The following is a 21,339-nucleotide window of genomic DNA, read 5'->3' as shown; positions in this document are numbered from 1 at the left end:
GTCCTATATATATTAACTGTATATACAATTTTTTTTATAAAATATAAATTTTTTATTAAAACGACCGATTATATATTAGATATAATATAATATATATATATATATGTATATAAAATAAAAAAAAAATTGTTATTCGATCTAAATTGAAAAAAATAACATTTCTCTTACAACACATCATATTATATAATAATAATAATAATAATATATATTATACAAAATGAATTCATTCACACCTATGAAAAATATCGATTTTTCTATCCATCCTCTTGAGATCAGACAAATAATACATCATAGGTCGAACTCAGCAGAGAAAATATTTTAACAATTGAGAACAAAAACCGCCCAACTAGCCGGAGCGGAACAATTTTTTAAGCTATTATTTTTCATTTTTTTCTTTTTTTTTTTTACTAACAAGAAAAACAATTAGTCTATACAAGATATTTTCACAACAAAGAAGAGAAAATTTTTGTTCAAAATAACCTTGTGTAAAAAAATAGTTAAAACAATGAGATCGTTTCAGTCCCATATTGGAAAAAAAATTCTGTTGAGAAATTATATTTTCGTTTTTAATATTATCGTTTTGTGATGCACATAAACTTGAAATAAATTCTTGAAGAGCTCGGATTAAACATTATATAATTATATAAAATAAGGTGATGTATGTATGCTGAGAACAATCTATACCGATATACCCTCCCCCTACAGATCATCCCCGTCCGCAAGACGAGTCACATAATAAATAATATCGCCTATAACATACTCGTGTATAAGATCCTACAGTTATACATCACCTTTGGCTAAATTTTGATTCTCGAATTGGATTTTGACAGATATATTTCTTTGGACATGTAAAATTAGATTTAAAGAGACCACTGAATCTTTGGATTTTTATCATTAAAATTGAGATCTTCTCGAAAATTGAAATACATTAAATCATGGAAAAAGATCGTCATATAAAAAAAAAAAAACGAATAAAAAAAAATTGTCTGACGAAAAAATTTTTCATTTTTTCCTTCACTTTGGTGATGTTTTTTCTTACCACTCTTTTTATGATTTTTTCAACAAGCTAAAATTAAAAAGTTAAATGTATAATTGCACGTTAACATTAAAATCTAGAGCTAATACTAAACGTACAGACATTAAGCTATAATATGCTTAACATAATATTATATTATGATGGTTAATAGATAAGAATTTTCATTATTTGTAATATTATAACGTAGACAAATAAAACAACAAAATTAGTCTGCGCTTAGGCGGTGGATAAAAACCGAACAATATTCGTGAAGGAGATCAAAAAACAAAACAGTATAAATATTAATTGTTTTAAAAAAAAAAAAAAATACATAATTTTTAAAATTTTTAAAATTTAAAAACATCTGTACAATAACGATGGGGGGGGAGGGGGGATTGATAAAAAAAAATTATACACATAAAATAATGTCATATAAGAACGTGCGTTATCAGGAAAATTCCTGGAGAAGATTATATATAATATAAATGATTATTATTATAGTTAAAACTATCTATCTATATTTGGGAGATCTCGAATTTTGCGTCGAAAATGTGAAAAACTTTTGGGCATCAAATTATATATTATTATTTTTTTAATTCTTATGTTATATTATATTATTTACTCAGCATATTGCCTTTTTTCCAATTTCGATTTAGATAGCCATCATCGTCGTCGTTGTCGTCGTCGTGGTGACCGATCGGCGACTCCGCTTGTTTGCCGATTCGGATTCGTCCAAGACTTTGTTGTTCGAGCGCAGTGTCCTGCCGGAAGCGCTCAACGGTCGTTTCTTGGTTTTGCTCATGAAATCTAAACAAACAAACAAAAAATAAAAATAAAGGTTAGTCAACATATTACAATAATATTACCGGTTCGATAAATTTAATAATAATAGGTACACCACAAACACGAACTAGGATCGCGTACGTCATGCGACGACGGCGGCGGTAGGGCCGCGAGTTTGTGTGGGGGGGGGGGAGGCGGGAAGAGGGGGTGATCTAATTTTACTCGAGCGTCGTAGCGGGCCGAGGGCAGCGACCTCAACGCTGGTCGTGAGGGGAACCGAGGAGAGGGACGAAAAAAATACAATATACAAAAAATAAAAAACAGATAACAACACTCGACCGTTAATGATAATAACGATAGTAGTATAATATTACTATTACCGAGCACAGCTCTCTGGACCACGCCCATTTGGCGCAGTGCACTAAAATACGTTTGTACGCGGGGCGACGGGAGGAGGGTATACACCTATATGATGATGATGATGATGATGATAGTAATAATATTATAGCAATAGCCATTTATTTAATATTTTTTTTTTTTTAATCATCAATTTACACATCGCGTCCGAGAGCCGTCGTTATAATACGCGTGTTCTTCTCCCCACCCGAAATACAACAACAACAATAATAATACGCACATACAGTGAGATATAATATGTATAATAATAATATAATATGTTTATGTGCGCGTTGGCGTGTGTGTGTGTGTGTTTGTGTATTTGTTCGAGTGTGTGGGACGAAAAAAACCGGTCTCCCGAACACGTGTGCACATATGCAACGCGAGCTTATTATTATTAATATTACTATGGGCAGATCCTTGTAGTGTGTGTGTATATGTATATAATATTATACAGTGTATATAGTGACACTCCTCTCTCGGGTCGAAATAAAAAAAAAATAATAATAATATTATGTCCTCGTACGCGCTCGTACGTCGTATACAATCGAACACAAACACAATATTAATAATAATGAATTTACATAACCTAAAAAAAAAAAATATGCGCGGTTCCAACGAAAAAAAAATTTCAAGGTCTTTCGACGCTGAAATCGTTTTCGCGCCATTTCACAATCGTACATCGGTACCTACCTACCTACCTACTACTACCTATACCGCGGGCTGCCGTCGTCGCCGTAATAATAATAATAATTATTATTTATTTCGCGCGCGCGGGTATACACACGTTCTGTCTGTGCTTTTTAAACGTACTTTTTATAATTCGTTTCTGTTGTAACAAAACAATCACGAGCCCCCACATCAACCCTTTGACGAGTAGAACAACGGGGATGGTAATCGAGGATTTTATCGACTGAAAACAACCGGTGGGCGTACTGATGGACAAGGGCGGAACATAAATATCGCTGATTTTCTACGGGTCGTTCGTAACGCGACACGAATTTTACGACGAGAAAGGGTTCACAGACGATAACAGTACCAATATTCATAATAACACACAATGATAAAAACGTCGGGCAAAAAAATAGCACAACTGGGTATTCCGAAAAAGGATATCAAAAGAAGTCTCTCCTCCCCGCAGAACATCATTCAGACGACGACTTTTATTACGTTTTTCCCACAGTGGCGTGGCACCCTTCGCCCGAGCGAGGGTTCACTGCACCCCTAACGCTCCGCGCAGGTGCCACCCATTGTGTTCTCGGATGGGGGAGCTCGAACTTCATACACACACACACACACACACACACACACACACACAAATGCCGGTTAAAAACGAATAATCCCGTATTTACGCCCACGGGAAAGGAGAAAGACAACGGTCGGTACGTTGCGTTACGCGGTAGAGAAAGTATCCGAACCAAAACCACCACCGTTGCGAAAAAATCGTCTCGACGCTACGGACCCCGACCTTGCTCCTCGTTCGGCAGAGGAGGAACGGATAACCCTACCAATTATATTATTATTTTTGTCATAATTTATGATTATTACCTGTGACTTTGGACTGTCGCTGCTGCTTGACGGCCGTTCGGCGGCAATCTTGTTGTTGCTGTGCTGTGGCAGTGGTCGTCGAATTTGCAGCGGCCGGCTCTTCACGACGCTTCGGTGTACAGACGCGTTCCCACGCGTAACGGTCGGCCGGGCTGTCGCGCAGCGGACGCTCGTTAACGAAATCAAAGTTCCACGACCGCGAATCAGCCGCGGTGGCCGCGCACAATTGTCTATCAAGCCACGCCCGCGTCTCCGCTGGGTCGGCCGGCGGCCCGAACAGCACGCGCCTCACGCTCAACACGGACGCCTTGCCTGTGATCGACGCCGATCCATTGTTGTTGTTGACGCTGGTGCTGTTGTTGTTATTGTTGACATTGCTCAGGGAATCGGTTTTCGCCATGAGCACTCTCCTGCCGTTGTTTACGGCTCCTCCTCCGTCGGTGTTCGTCCCCGTCACGCCATACGTAACGGTCATGGTGATCGATGGGTTTAAATTAAACAAATAAACACGAACGAACCGTAAAATGTATAACGTCGAACGACGGTTATAATGCCTCCTTCTCGTAGACAGTTCCGGCGTATCTTCTTCCTCCCTCTAGTCCGTCTCTGGTCGGGTCCGTAGCTTTCGCGCACTTTAATCCGTCACACTGCAGTCCTGCTGCGGTACAGACGGTGGCGAAGTTCGCGCGATTTGCGTTTTCGAAACGGGTCGATGTCGACGTACGGAGCGAACAGAGGACGCGAAACGAAAAAAAATTATTTTTTTCAAATAAACAAACGAACGATTATTAAAAAATCACACCGGGTAACGTTGATCGACAACGTCGTGAACGGCGATGATATCGAGTCGCACCTAAAGCGGCACGCACACACAGTCACAAAAACGTACAGATACAAAAAATGGACGACGAGCGCGTAGCGAAACGGCGAGAGTGTGGCGTGTACGGCAAACGGCGAGAGAATGATTTTGTGTCCGGTGGGTAAGTCGGGTAAGAGCGTCACTGCCGCCGAGGTCACGTATACTATACGGCGTATGGCTGGTAGCGGGGAGGGGCGGCGGTCACGTCATCCACGGGCGATGGCGCGCATGCGCACCAGCACTCGGCCTATCCCCGCCGCGCTCTCGCTCAACGGCGGCGGCGGCGTAGTGCGCGAACGCACCGCCACCGGCGCAGCGCTCGCCGACCGTTGTTGTTGTTGTCGCTGTCGCCTTCGTTGCCCCGCGCGCTCACCGGTTCGTAGCGACGCCGATGACGGTACGGCCGTTGCGCGCGCGCTTTTTTTTTCCCGTCGGCCACGATATGACTACGCGATTGCGCGTGCGCGAGATCTTACTATAACCCGCGCGCCACCGCTGTTGTCGTCGTCGTCGTCGTAGGTACCTACGAAACACACGCTAGTAAAGTAGTAATAATAATAATAATAATAATAATAATAATAATCATCGCGAGAGGAGAGGAAAAAAATAAAAACGAAAGAAAAAGAAATAGTAATAATATTATAACCCTAGCCATGTGCTCGGCCGCCGCCGGCGGTGTGTAATGTGTATAATATTATTATTATTATTATTATTATTATTATTATGTACAGACGGCGAGTCCCCGACGCGTCGCGGCACGACGACGACGATAATATTATTATTGCCTCTGTCACACATACACACACACATATACAGTGTCTTTATAATAATATAATAGATATAATGTGAGTGTGTGTGTGTGTGTGTATACAATGAGATTCACAACGTCGTGCCGATTTCTTCGTTTCGTTTAAATCCCCTCGTCACGGATTACGCGCTCGGACATGGACCGGCCAGTGTCCGGTCGTCGTCGTGCCCACATGTCGTCTAAATATTTACCGAAAACCGTATAAATCTTATTATAATAAACCTGGTATATACATTATTATTATTATTATTGTGATGATAACTCAATACCACTGCGGTTGACGAAGGGGTTTCACGATCGCCGTAATATTATATTAAATCGGACACGACCTTTTTCATAATAATAATATAGTAGAGATAATATAAATCGCCGAAACCTTTTCCAGCTTTATTCTTCCCCGTCAAACGTCATGGGGCAAATAATATTTTCGCAAACCTGAACACATTGTTTGAGTACATCATGTACATAATATTATGTTGTATGGTGCATAACGTTGTTGACGTGCGACAACATAATAATACGTATACGGTGTATTTCTTTCTACAATCTCTGAATCTCGGATTTGCCGGTTACAACTATCAAACGTAATTTTCTCACGAGCAGCAATTACCTAGAGTTTTTTTTTTTATGTCCAATTCGTGAGCCCGACCGAGCGATCGTAGAGGTCCATCGTCGTGTACCCCACGTATAACCATCGGTTAAACCCTTTTCTCAACACGACTGATACATAAAATAATAAATATATAATAAAATGAGTGTATACTTTATGTATATATTATATATATATTATACTCAAGTACTCTTCTTATTTTCGTTTTAATTAATCGTATGATAATATATTAATATTTTATGTACAGTCACATATACAACGACTATATAAACATTCATTTCAAATTTCAAACAAACTTGTTCTGGTCACCTTGAAACATATTAAACAGATTATGACACAATTTAATTTAGATTGTTACCTACCTCAGAATACATTACGCGTGTATATATAATTAATTAGTAGAATATTTAACGTTTTGTTTCATTAGTATAATAATATTATCAATTATCATTATTCAATGCTACTAATGTAAGCTCTTCTCGTGAATCAAAACTAATGAGCAACTAAATCTTTATAGGTGCGTATACTTTTATAATTATACGAATATTTATCTATAATTTTGAAATGATTGAAAAACTTCAATCGTCGTTCACCGACAATAATGATGAAACAAATAGTAAAAAATTGTTTATTATTGCGTTAGACCCATAAAAACACTAATACAATTTAAGAATTGAAGAATTGAATATTTAAAAAAATTAATTCCAAATTAAAAAAATATTTTTTTTAAATTTTTATTTAAAAAATTTATTATCTAATTTAAATAATATTAGGAAATGCATACAACTACGATTCGGCTTATAGCTGCGTGTGAATTGATCGGTAAATGGGTTATTTCGATCTTGGGAACAACAAATAATATTGATAGTAACTGAAGTAATAAAAAAGTCGAATACTCATGTGCACGTGAACGTATTTAAAATAACCTCTAACACATAATAAATAAATATGTAGATTGATATGATGTACATTGTAATCTTATAGGTACCTATAATAGGTACTGGAATGCTATAATAAATTATACTAATGCTCATCTCTATATACTATATCGACAGTAATAATAATTTGTAATCGACAAATAGCACGACCACTAATTAAGATAATGATCCCATTCACATATTTCCTGTACAGTAGCGTGTGTACAACTAATATGCACGTAATATGTAAGTAGCCAAGTAGGTACACACAATATTGCAGTAATAATTATTATGATAACAATAGTGTGTTTGGCACCGAACATAATGTATTGCGATCGTTACGTATATGTATTAGGTATAGTCACTTTTTCTCGATAGCCAACTTAACCTGAAACGAATCAAAGGTTGAAGAAAGAATTAACAGAAAAAAAAATCAGTACCGCGTTATAATATTATAACAGACTACAGAGTTCCTATAGTATATATAGTACACCTATATACAATCAACAACATACGTGATGATATATTTAAAGTATATTAATTATATTTAATCCGAACGTATCCATCGTGTTCCTGTGATTAGTATATAATATTATATACGCGTGTGCTCGTGCGCGTGTAATTTATTCGGATGTTAATATATCCGCAGTGCACAGCTGTATAAGTAATAAGTCACACCGCCTTGGCGTTCAACCCCGCCGTCGCAGGAGAGGGTTGTTTGGGTGGTGTTGTAGTGTGTTGGCGAGTAACCGCTACCTAGGTATAAACATTTCGTATGCTGCAGTATATTAATATGTGTGGAAAACGAGAGAAAGAGACAGCGGTGACGGAGAGGAAGAGCTGCGCTGGTGCATTACCTTGTAAGGTTTCGTTCTGTGTGGATGGTTACCAAAAGGAAGTACCCAAGGATTTCCACGGATGACTGGCCGGCGTGCTGTCCGCCGTGTACGAGGAAGGCGAACGAAAAAACGTAATTACTCTCCTATATATACACCACGACACACACTATACGTAATCGCGGTGTTTAAATAAATCTGTTAGAAGTCACGGTTTGTGTATGTATATATGTACTATATATGTATGATTATATATATAATAATACTAAAATATAATATATATAATATTATTTATTATATTATAGAAGGGTGTTTTTGTCATCAGCGCAGAACATTATGGGAATAAACTTAGGTCTGCTGGAATTTCAATTAAACGGTCATTTTCGACGTAATCCGGCCATCGTCGCCGCACCGAAACCATCGTTAATGTCACGTACACTTTTTACCTCGAGTTAAATCCTTCTTCGAACGGATCTCCCCGAGAAATACAAAACACAAATTTAAAGTAACAAACAACAATGTGCAGCGTACCCCCTATTGCAACACTAAAATATAATATTATATAATATTGTTATATCTAAATATCTTATAATCTTATTAATATTATAGTACGACGCATTAGGTTGCTATAAATTATTACAACGACGAATAATATTCGAGACACCCAGTATTATACAGTGATTTATTGTACATATAGATAATTACACATAGGTATAGTTATACTATCTTTTGGGTCTTTTTTTTCGAAAATATTTATGCTATACAACATAATATATAATCGATACCATCGGAGATCGCAGCGCCGAACACGATATTTTTCACGATGGACTCGGAATAAGGTCTGTCTGCTGGGACAGTCTGGGTCGAAAATACCGACGAGTGGCGTCATTTTTCTCTGTTCGCGACATATTCCCCGGCCCATGTATTATGTTATGTGTGTGAGTGTGTGTATGTTTATTGGCTATAATCTTAAGTGGTATTTTTGTCCTGTAACGCACTCGTATACAATGCGTATAATATGGTGATTGATATAATTGATAAGTGATGAGTGATGGCGAGCAGTGTACATAATAATAATATACGAACAGTCGGACATGTATATATAGTACGACGTCAGTAGGTCGTTATAATTGTAATGGCTGATACACGTATAGCGTTTTTCACATGTAAAGTATTTACTTTTCGAATACATACATACATACATATATGTACACCAAATACATATAAATATATTACCTCTATATGCACGCACACATATATATATATTATATAGAAGGATCGCGTGGTCTGTTCAAGACGCGCGAAGTGTTTATATTTAAGTCGTGCAAGCAACATTATTATAGTTGTTACGGAAACAATAAAAATTCGATTTTTGAACTTTTTGAAAAACGCAGCTTTGTTTGTATTTTGTTATGTTATTGACATTGATTTCAAAAATTGAAGAAGAGAATTTAATGCATATTTTCTCAATTATTGTGGTGGAAAACTCTAAGCAAAATAACGTGCTGCTGTCGATGCAACATTATGTATGATATATATGTATTGTACATTGTATACTGTATAAGGCTATTAAATAGTATAATATATAATTATATACACAACGTTAATAGTGCACTATTATATAGGTTTACGATAACTTGACAGATGTATAAAAAGTATTTAGTAGAATATAGACGAAAAGAACATTTTTAATGTTTTTTTTTGTTGTTGTTAAAACGGTATGGATAGATTTACTTTTTAATATTAAATAAATGAAGGTTATAACTACCTACACAACATCACACATGTTATATACTATATAATTTTCCGCCTACTGACGGATTTTTTTTTAAGTTTTCCTAATTTGGTATATTCGTAAAAGGTTCATGGTTCTCATACGTTGTATACCATTTACGACCAGACACTGTGGGCGATTCGAGAAAACGTTGTATTCCGCGATGGAATTATACACGCACTTGACCGTGGAACAAAAATCTCGAAGTACGTGATAAGTCGACTTATATAATATTAGTGCAGTATTATATTAGTATAATAACATATCACTGTTGTTACCTTGCGTATTTTTTCGCTTCAAAACTCTTTCAAAATTTAATTCGCTAAGAAATACGGAACTTAACTCGGTTTTACTGAACCACATATCACAACTTATTGATGCGCCTGTATTGTTGTGTTCGCAGAGCTGTTTTCTATCGAAAATTAAAATTCCGTGATGTTGAACGACCACCATCCGCCGCCGGTCACCGCAGCTGCCAGGAGGTGTCTCTTCCCGGACCATCGTCAACAACCTACAACCACCGACGACAATTTACAAGTGGCGATGGAAATCGAACGGGAGCTGCTGGCAAGAAAACGGGATCAATGGAGTTTTGATTTCGTCAACGGCACACCGGTGGATGGAGGGCTTTGTAATAATAATAATTGGCAATGGGATATTATCGTTATATAGGAGTCGATAGTGACGACGAAGAGGACGAAAATCAGCCACAAGTTTGGTGATTAAATATGTACTATTGTTAAACATAATAATAATGATGATTATAAAATTAAACATTCAAATCTGTACTGTTGTACATCATACATCTATAGTTTCACTTTTACATTATACACGACACACGTGACGTATATTATATTATTATAATCAGTGCGATTGTACGTGGTGAAATATATTATACCTATGTAGGTACATTGTACAATAATATGATATACTCCCAAGTCCCAGTGAACGTACTAAATTAATGTTTACACAACATATTTTTATTATTTGAAGATTAGGTCGGTATAGATTACAGTGAAATATATAATAATAGTAATAACATAACTAATAACTAATAAACAATAACTAATGAACTACACCGCTCGATAGGCAATATTAACATTATCGATTGCGTGTAATTATTGCCATTTACCATATTATTATTCATTTACCTAATCATTTTGCTGCGTGTGTGGTCGGTATAAATTATAAAATGTTTACTGTATGATAATAAAATAATGTATAGGTAATATTTGAATGTTCATCATTAGCAGTCTCTGTATAAGAAACTATACGTTTAAAAGGCATTGTATAGTATAACTTTTTGAAACAAAATGTAGGTATAAACAACACTATAAATTTGTCGGGTAGCCGTATAATAAAATCAACCATGCTTATCTTATGTATGCTTTATTGCAGGGCTCTGGTCGTCTGTAGGGGATTCAATCTTTGAGATTATTTTAACATCACAATATTTAAGGACAGTTTGACGTATTGATACTATAATAATATATTACATCTATTGCCATGCAGGGAAAATATTTAAACTGCCATTAGGAACATTATTATAGATATATTCTGTATGTACGATATACCTACCATAACAATAATAATATTATTATCACGTAATAGTAGACTAAATTATCGTATGTTATATTAGGTGTACACACCTTAATGATTTTGTGTAAAGAAACCTGACTTAATCCAAGTAAAACCTTTCCAATGATGCACACTAGGTAGCAATTTTTATCAGTTATTTTCGATGTACCTAAATAACCTTGTGCAGGCATAAAATAATATAGCTCAGTTTAACTATGTAGCGATAAAGTGTTATAAACAGCCTGAACCAATTTTCATTAGCGCACACTTGTACTTTGATTTATAAGGTGAATTAGTAACGACGTCGAGATGATGGTTATTTTTCCTCTGTAGGCAGCTACAAAATATGTTTAAACAACCATATTATATTATTTTTATATTAATAACTATATGTATATGAATTAAGAGGACGTTAGATACCCGCGTGTGTTGTCACTACTCACTTGTCTCCGTCTTACTAACGGGTGATCTAGTACATTTTAAGTTCAGAAGAATTTGTTTTACACTGTTTTTTTATAGTATTGGAGTGAATTGACGGATTAATTTACTCTGAAATGTATTATAAAATTTAAAGGAAAGAATATTATCCTGCATAAGGCATTTTTAAAGCAAGCTATGAGCATTTTAAAATGTTAAAAATTTGTCGTGTTATGCGTTAGTATAAGGCAACACAATATGCAGGTATAACGTTCTCTCAAGGTAATACACTATATTACTATAAGCTATTTAGGTAATAGGTACAATCACTCATAGGTACATTTGTAACTAGGTACTTGATAATTTAAAAGTAGGTATACCTATATTCGACGTAATCCATCAGGGTTAAACTGTAAAAGTGTGTATGAACGGATTTATTGGACAGGAAACATTAAAAATCTACATCACCTAGCTAGTAACGACAATTAAAAAAAAAAAGTTTTTTCCCAACACTCTCATAGCGTAATTTTCTCTCATGCATAAAAACATAAGTCATGGTCCGACAAACGTAGTCGACATTTCCTATTTATTTTCCCAGAGACTGAATCGTTTTGTGATTTTTATTTTTTTAGTCACATGACAATGAAAACACACCTATAAGGCTATAGTGCGTATATAGTAATCAACAGGTTTTATTCTACTATAGGTACCTATGATTTATATTCACCTATAATGTATACAAGTATTGGGTCATTATCCAACGCTTATGTTGTATCGGATTGATAATTTGAGCTGTATATAGGTATGCTTATGCATACGTGCCCGAAAAATAATATTTTTCAGTTTTTGTTGGACAGGATATCCGGTGTGCAGTTTTTAGCTGTATATACATATGTATAATATGTACCTACCTACCTACCTTTCTAGCGCTTCGCCGAACACAAGCCGCAGCACAACAACAGAGGTTGACGCGTACAATATGACCAATATATTATATAGGCGGATACACGAAAACTAATTATGTATACATTATAATAATTTAATTTATACCGAACCTTCCTCCAGGTTTTGTAACTCAAATGTTGGATGATCCTGAGGTGGGCATATGTATACACCACACGTTATTATTGTTTTATTATTATTGATAAGGATAATTGATGTGCTAAATTATTTACCTATACTCGAAATCTAGATTCTATAATTTGTATAATATACATTATAGTTTATGAATCAAACTGTATACTTACTTTAAAGTTTAAACGTGACTAATTAACTTGATATTTGGTAGTTAGTCGTTATTGTTTGGACGGTTATATTAATTACGAATTACCTATAAGCTTCATAAAAATACGATACCGATTGGGGATAGTACCTATATAGAGTATGAATTAGTACTAACTATAGTATACCTATTTACGCAATCGTATAATTTTTTACAATGTAATAATATTTATTATAATATACAAACATATAATATTCACGTTTTTGTAATAAACGAGCACAGCAGACCGAAAAGATAGTTATCTCTATAAGATATTTACAAGACTATAGGATTTCCTCAGAGTTATAATATAATATAGTGTAATAGATCAATGCCCCCGCCACCGTCGACACTTTAGCTGACTTCATTCGGTTCCACCTCTAATAATTGGGCGTTGAAGTTTCTAATAATACAGCACGACTGTGTACAGTGATTGGGCGCACCTCCTTCTTGGATAGGAAGTCGAAGGACATCTTTTACGTGGGAAAACTTTTTACATATATATATTATCTACACTCACAGACCAAACACATACACAATATATAAGTAGGTATCTGGTATATGTTATACATGTGTATATATTTATACGAAGGACTAAATCACTATTTTTTTAACACTTTCATATTTTACTTTTTAGGTACCTACGTCTATTTATAGCATTCCGTTATTTCCTTTAGTATCAACATGATGCACATGAACTTGAACAGCTGAAACTATAATAAATAAATGATAAGTGTTCTACATTCCCACGACGGTTATTATTTTTTAAGTGTCGCATTGTCAAGTATACACAACGCGTATCTTTTATTCGTGGCAGCGGGGAGTACTCTTGGTGACTGGTGTATAATATAATAGTATTACATCTAAGCGTGAAATAATTTCTGTGCGACATAATGAGCCCCGCCAAGTCGTGATATCTGACAAGTTAAATGGCTTATTATAAACGATCAAGAACGGTTTCGTTATTGGTACAGACTATATAATATAATGTATAATATTAATATACAAGTATTACCCATTGGTGAATACCTACTATATTACTATTATGAACACAGCAGTGTTGCTAATATAATTGTTCAACTTTTTTTTATTCTGTTTTCGTGCACAGTACATTCATAGATAGACAAACTCGTTCGAGTAGTACATAAAAAAACCAGAAAAGTGTAAAAATAGAAATTTAATCAAAACATTAATTATACATTACACCGAAGGCGTGGAACACTTGCAAACGTGATCAGTGTGTATCGACTATCGAGTGTTTATATAAACGGTAGACCTATGCTTAAGTAGAACTCGGCGAGCATAGTCGAAAATTACGTTTATATTCGAAGAACCTTAAAGAACCTTTAAGTTCAAAGCAATTTCATAGAAGCAACAAATTTATTTTCCTTAAGGTTTAAAAAAATGTTCTTTCTTATGCTTGGAATAAATGTAATTCTTTAATTGTCAATAAACTATAAATCTATTACATGTTATCTTAATAATATTCAATATATTTTTTCATACGTTTCTAGAATTGTTTGTGGGGGGCTTTAACAGTTTTTTTTATGGGGGAGAGGATAAGGTACCCCTTATTTACCCTCGATTATGATGGTTAGATTTCGAAACATAAGGTTGATAAATTTATTGTGTTTTGTTGATAAATATTCAAGATTTTGAGAAAATTTTAATTTTTCAATATATCTTGTATTTGACGTTTTATAATGCTTAAACTTAATTTTAACTGTTTTAAATTATACACGTATATATATATTATTTTAATTTATTTATGTAATTTATTTTTAGAGTGGTTGAAAATAAAAAGTGCACAAGTTGTTTGGTCTGTGGGTTTAATGTATTTATCGTTTTCACTCGTGTAGCAGGTCTTTTATAAGCAAAATATGAATATTATATAATTTTTATTACAGATTTAATAATGTAAATGAGCTGAAAAATTATTCATGAATAGCTAACTATTATATATGTGATAAATAAAATCAATGTTTCGTAAATGGGACAAATGTAAATTTTGTTTTATGATAACCACGCGAAACGCAATACAAATATAATACTAAATATCATATTATATTGTTACAACATAAACAACGATGATAAAATATAATATATATTTTGTTATAGACGACGCGAATATCATATTATGTTATTACTTATAATATTGTGTATAAAATATAAAAGTTTATTTATATAATAAAGCGTGCTGTGCGTGTTATTTATAAATAAAACGTGCCACTGCTTGTAAGAAGATATTATAATATTGTAAAAAACCAACGTGCTATATTATATACAATGCACATACAACATGCGTAATAATAACAATAAATAATAATAATATTACAACAATAATATAGTACTAAGGTAATGGGCAAACGCAAATTGCATCAGCTGCACCGAGCACGCCGCCTTTATAATATTATTATTATTGTACCTACATACTCTGAACACCGAACACGTGGACATTATATTTTATTGTGCTGCATATTGAAATTATTATAATGTGCATCGCGTATGCACCTACGTACATCATTATGCACCGTGTACACAGACCTCTTAATTGAGTTATTCACTGCAACTTTATTATAATATACATTTTATTATGTACATAATGGTGTCCAGGGCGTTTATTAGATGTACGTGCAGCGCGTATGGGTACCTACCGACCTACCTACCTACCTACCGACTACCAGCTATCTGGTTATTATTGTTTTATTGTTCGTCGGAGGACGCAAGCCCGATGTCCGAGCGTGGCCAGCGTTTGCAACGGGGGACAATATGATTCGAGACGCATAGAGATACACGGGGGAATTATATTTTTTAGATATACGGCTATTCGACATAAAGGGTTGGGAGACCGTGTCTAATAACCGTCGAAAATTTCTGTATAATATACGCTTTTTTAGGGTAACGAAAAATCGTGAATCGGTATTAATGAACTATACACATATTAATAATAATAAAATATACTGTACCGGACCGGAGGGTCAGTGCTATATTTTACCGCACTCGATATATGTAAACGCACGTACTCTTGGTTTTTTCCTATACACGCTGTGTGTCTGCATATTCTTAAAAAGGGCAGATTAGTATTAATGGGGTGCAGTGAAAGGAGTACACTAAAAAAAAATTTTTTAAATAAAACGTCAGCTGAAACGTATATATAAATTAATATATGTTCACAAAGACGTTGTATATATTATACCTACGGTTGTAATAATGTATATACCTATATTAATATTAAAATATTATTTGTATGCAGCATGTATGGAACTCTGAAAGGACAGTGTTGTACATTTGAATATAATACTTTTTAAGTATAAATTACTAAAATGCTTTTCAAATAAAATATCATCCAAATACTATTTACTTTTTAAAAGTGATCGAAATAATCCTCGAATATGTCTTAAATTCTCTTTAGTTGTAAAAAATACTACGCAAAAATTTATTAATCACATTTTAAAACTACAAAAATACAACCCACCATTTAAATTAAAAGTTAGGAAAGCCCACTATGTGAGCATGATAAATTCCCAGTTTTTTTCAAATAAACAATTATAACTCCGTATTATACGCACATTTAAAAAAAAATTTGGTAGCTTAATATAATATACGAGTACATAGTTATGAGTGTAGAAACCTAAATTAATTAAATATCATAATTTGTTAATTACCTAACCACAATTTTTGTAAATTAAAAAAGGAAAATCAATTCCTTAAACTCTCAAGTCCAAATAATATTTTAATGATACTGTTAATGACTTTTCATTATTAAACTTGGTTTAAAAAAAATTTTCAATCAAACATTTTTTAAACAACAAACATTAAATAAACATAATTTTCTCAATAATCTCATACATCTAACGGAACCCTTGACATTGTTCCACGGAACCCTAAGGTTCCGCGGAACACACTTTGGGAAACGCTGATCTAGAGCATCTCATATGGGCCCTTTTTATTATATTTTAATCTTAAAGCGAATAATGAGTGCTGTGCTTAGACATTGTAAATTGTTTGTACATCTTAAAATACTCATAACTCTCCTTAAAATTATAATATAATAAAAACCTACAAGATGCCCTAGATAATAATCTTACCTTTAAATGTTATAAATTCACTCTAATTTTTAAGGAAATGGAGCTAAACGTGATCTCTTAAGCTTACAATTTGGTATGTTACACACTTGCAAGACAGAGACAACAAATTTCACTGTAGTCTGTAGTGTCCTCTTAAGTCGTTGTTATAACTTAATCAACAATCGTAACTATGTGTAGTTAATTAATTACGGGTAGATGGACATTGGACACATCTTGGATTAAAGTTATCTAAACGATGATTAGCAACCTAAACAAATTTAAAAAACTGAAATAATGAAATCAAGATATAAACAGATTTGCTTTGATACAAAACAATAGGTACGCAAACAATCAACAGTCAACACTAGCCGATAAGATTACGAAATACGATGATAAAAAACATGGGTCACCTTCCCTCAAAGATACGCAATCAATAATATCATCTAGCACATATTGTCATCCTTACACGATGTACACATCAAATCTATATCAAAAAAATTCATACGTTTTCATTACTTTCATAGTTCATAGTTTGATGTATATAATATGTTACCGGAAATGTTGACATTCAGGAAATAATGATAAATCCAAATTCTTAGGAAACGATGACAATTCGTACAACGGGAAGGAAATTTATCATTGCTTAAAGTACTTGTTATCATTTCCTAACGATAGCAGGAAATTATCATTTTCCAGTATTATTTTGATTATGATTAGAGATTAGATATTCATTTATTATGATTATTTTATATTTTAATTGTTACTAGATATTTAATGTTCAGATATAATGCTCATACAATTAAACATAATATTCTCAAGTTAAAAAAAAATAGCATATGCGTATTAGGTAGTATTATTCATTTTTATTTTCACTAAACAAACTTTCACAACATTTAGAATTACAAATTATGGATGCCAATCAACAGGCATATCTGTTAGTCTTGTATTTCGTTTGACATCGGGTTAGGTTCGGATTTATCCTCGTGCCTCTGAAATAATAACTATGATAGATGCCTCTCTTACTTGAGCTTTCGTGTAGATACATGTGTTACAGAAATTCACTTTCAGTGCCTACAATTTATAAATAATTTATAAATAATTTATGCATGTTATTCGTTTTAAAATGGATAAAATGAAGGTGCTCCATCAATACTATAGTTAAACGCTTACATAGCTTACATAGAATAAATATTATTTGACCTAAATTGGCCCCCTTAAATTTACGCTATTGCGAGTATGTACATTGTGCACAATATACTGTTATACTATTACATATTAATATATTATTAAGCAGCAACATGCATAGACCGACTATGTACATATATATATACACGTATATTATGACATATACACATATAGATATTCAACACTATATACAGTTGTCGTACATAACATAATATATATACGTACAGTTTGTGTGAATGCACACTGCACGCGTGGGTCGTCTAATTAAACGCGGCTTTATAATATTTCCCCTCCAACAGCAAAATGTGGTTCGAGATTTTGACGTGCGTCTCAAGTGGCCGGTATACGCGCCGGAGACCGGAGAAAGAACATGTGGCCGTTTTTAAAAATAAGACCAAAAAACACCCAGTCATGAGGGTCGGTTAATAATAGCCTAGTCGTGAAAAACTGGTGGTATATCGACGAAAGGTGTTTGCGCGTACATCATAAAGGGCCAACAGTTAATTTTAATTACGCCAAGGGTTCGCTTTTGTGTTATTATATACGTACATGTATACTCATATAGTGTACACTACGTATGCATGTATTATGTACTTACTTACCTACAAAAAATAAAACAAAATACGTGCAAATTATTATATTATGTATAGTGTGGGTCATTATGTCATTGTTTAAAATCTAACAAATAAATTGAATAGCTGCAGCACGCACCTATTGAACAGAGTTAATGGACTGAACCAACAATTAGTAATTAATATTATACCTAATAATATATAAATTGGTAGCCCAATCTTAGAACAATAGGAAAATTCAAGGGCTATCTTCGTTAAATTAAAATATCATACATTGCAGTCCCTCGCCTAAAAATATTTTTTAAAATTGAAATTAAATACTATTGTAAATATACTTTTAGTGCATACTTTATTCTGTTAAACTCTAGTATATATTAAATAGTATGATGTTTAGATTTTAAAATGAAGAACTAAATTTTCGATGTCAGCGTAACGCATATTAATAACTTATAAAATACATCAATTATAATCATATTAAATCCTCATTTTTGGTCTTGAAATTCAGCAGGGACAAGATGGTATACTAGTCGAGGTCTGATCCCACAGGGGGCCTTTTTTATTGATGACCATATAGACTCTTGCCTAGGCGGTACTAGCCCTTTTGTCCAGGATGTGCAAACATAAAAAGATTAACCCTTCTCTCTTTATCAATAAAAAACAAATAATTTCTATAACAACATACATGCATTTAATACAAGATACATCTTATAATAATAATAACTTTAATGTATAACTGTAGGGCCATATAGACCATATAAAAGTATAAAAACTGACTCAATGTGTCTAGTTGATTGTGGCAACATTGGTAACTGTGATGGGCTTTGATATAGTTACCACAGTTTATGATAGCTCATGACTATACCATCTGACACCAACTAGATGATCATTCGACGAACAACTCCATTGATTATCGTCTATAATCACTAAGTGAAAAAAAATAACGCCCATTGCTATATTATGTATAGTCTTACTGCCTTAGGTATAGGAGGTGCCCTTTAGTCGTTTCATGGGATCTAAATTTAAACACAGAAACGTACATAGTACGCATACTTTTAGAAGACAGTGTGCAGCGTGCCAGTGACCGTATACCTAGGTATGTATGAAAGAAAGGGCCTCAGGCACTATAGGACGCTTATCGCGGTTATAAAATATGCGCGTATAATATGATACGTTTTTATCTTGAAAACTACACATGGATTTTAAAAATTACATAAGGCGTCAGTTTATGCAAGTCTATAGAGTGTAGTGTTACAAGCATATATTATAACAATGCGGCCATGGCATGTGCCATTTGCATCAATGTTGTCGTTACGATCAGCTACACATAGGTACTACGTGTGCTATAATATTTTAATAATGCAGTACAAAGCAGGGGTGAAGCGTACGTATATAAGTGCAGCGTACATAATATTCTTTTGTAAACTCGTTATTATTATAATGGTCGCAGACGTGGCGAGATCACAATAATAGTTGTAAAATAATTGTTATCCGCAATATTCATATAAATTATAGTTAAATGTTCAATAAAATCCATCCTATGCATATATATATATATATATATACGTATAGTATGTTAGACCTAATAATAATAACAATAATAATAAAAGATTCCGATGTTCTTCATCATTTTAAAAATACGCCAGTATAAAGACTTGTTTTTAACAAATTAAAAAAAAAAACGATGTTTTTAAAAGAAAAAATTGTGGCAGTATTTATTATTTATGTCAAACAGTATAATTATGATTACAAACGGTAGACAACATCATGAAGTAATGAGCATGTACAAAAAAAAATTTTAAATGAAAAAATAATAAAACATTGTTGATTGTTGAACAATAAAATATTATACGGTGCAATTATATGAACCTAATATAAAATGTTTTTTTTTTTTATTAAAATATTGTCAATGAGTTGCAATAATATCCGATTGTCGCTTGACAACAGCTCTTTAGAAAAAAAAAACATACCCACCAATGTCTATATACTCTATAGTAAAATAATAATAATATGATGAATGGGTTTTCGCGATTACATTTTGTATGTCTGCCTATTATGTACATTGTACATGTAATATTAAAATCGCAATTTGCAAACTGTATAATTAATTTTATCATTCATACAGACTTGTCATCGAATTTATGTAAACGTATACCTGGCAATATATACCATATAGGTACGTCATTTTTACGGTATCCGCTTGTTCCTAATGACGGCGACGTGGTTTTCGATACCGTTCCTATTGCCGTATAATAATTTAATATTATGTCTATATCTACGTCTAGTTAATTTCTAGTTATTTTCTAACGTGCACTTCCGATAAATACGGAAGTCCGATACTTGCATGCAGTTCATTGTCTGTGTACTTATTATAGACAAAAAGGGGAAATTATCAACCGAGTCAATGAACCGTATATCATCGGCTCATATTGTCATATTATATTGATTATGTTTATGTACTTCGACCATTAAAACCATTTCGAGTGTGAACGTAAATGCCCTCCACTCTAGTGTTTATGTGTTTTCATGTACAAATCAATTATTGTTAACCAATACGGTTTTATGGCGGTAATCATAATACGATAATCTCCTGTGGAGATCTGCTTTATTTTTGACTCGAGCAAAACATCTGTGTGTTTGCGTTCTTTTGCTTTTCTAATTTTAAAACATATATTATATATACCTACCATAAAATCAACAACGACCAGCTGCGTCG

At 33.7% G+C, this 21,339-nt stretch overlaps 1 protein-coding gene and 1 pseudogene across 1 annotated transcript; one reads left to right on the top strand and one right to left on the bottom strand.

The window, feature by feature from the left end:
* Positions 1-394: 394 nt before the first annotated feature.
* On the bottom strand, positions 395-4,750 carry LOC111035623 (cyclin-dependent kinase inhibitor 1B-like). The gene is made up of 2 exons (XM_022317318.1): positions 3,743-4,750; positions 395-1,822 (listed from the first exon to the last, which is right to left on the bottom strand). The coding sequence occupies exons 1-2, from the start codon at positions 4,215-4,217 to the stop codon at positions 1,668-1,670; spliced, it is 630 nt and encodes a 209-aa protein (XP_022173010.1). The 5' UTR covers positions 4,218-4,750; the 3' UTR covers positions 395-1,667.
* On the top strand, positions 4,643-10,349 carry LOC111035606 (annotated as a pseudogene).
* Positions 10,350-21,339: the final 10,990 nt, after the last annotated feature.

The sequence above is a fragment of the Myzus persicae genome, unplaced genomic scaffold, assembly GCF_001856785.1.
Source record: "Myzus persicae strain clone G006 unplaced genomic scaffold, MPER_G0061.0, whole genome shotgun sequence".
Classification (NCBI taxonomy): domain Eukaryota; kingdom Metazoa; phylum Arthropoda; class Insecta; order Hemiptera; family Aphididae; genus Myzus; species Myzus persicae.
The sequence above is the reverse complement of the archived record's forward strand: the minus strand, read 5'-3'. Positions and strand labels throughout refer to the sequence as shown.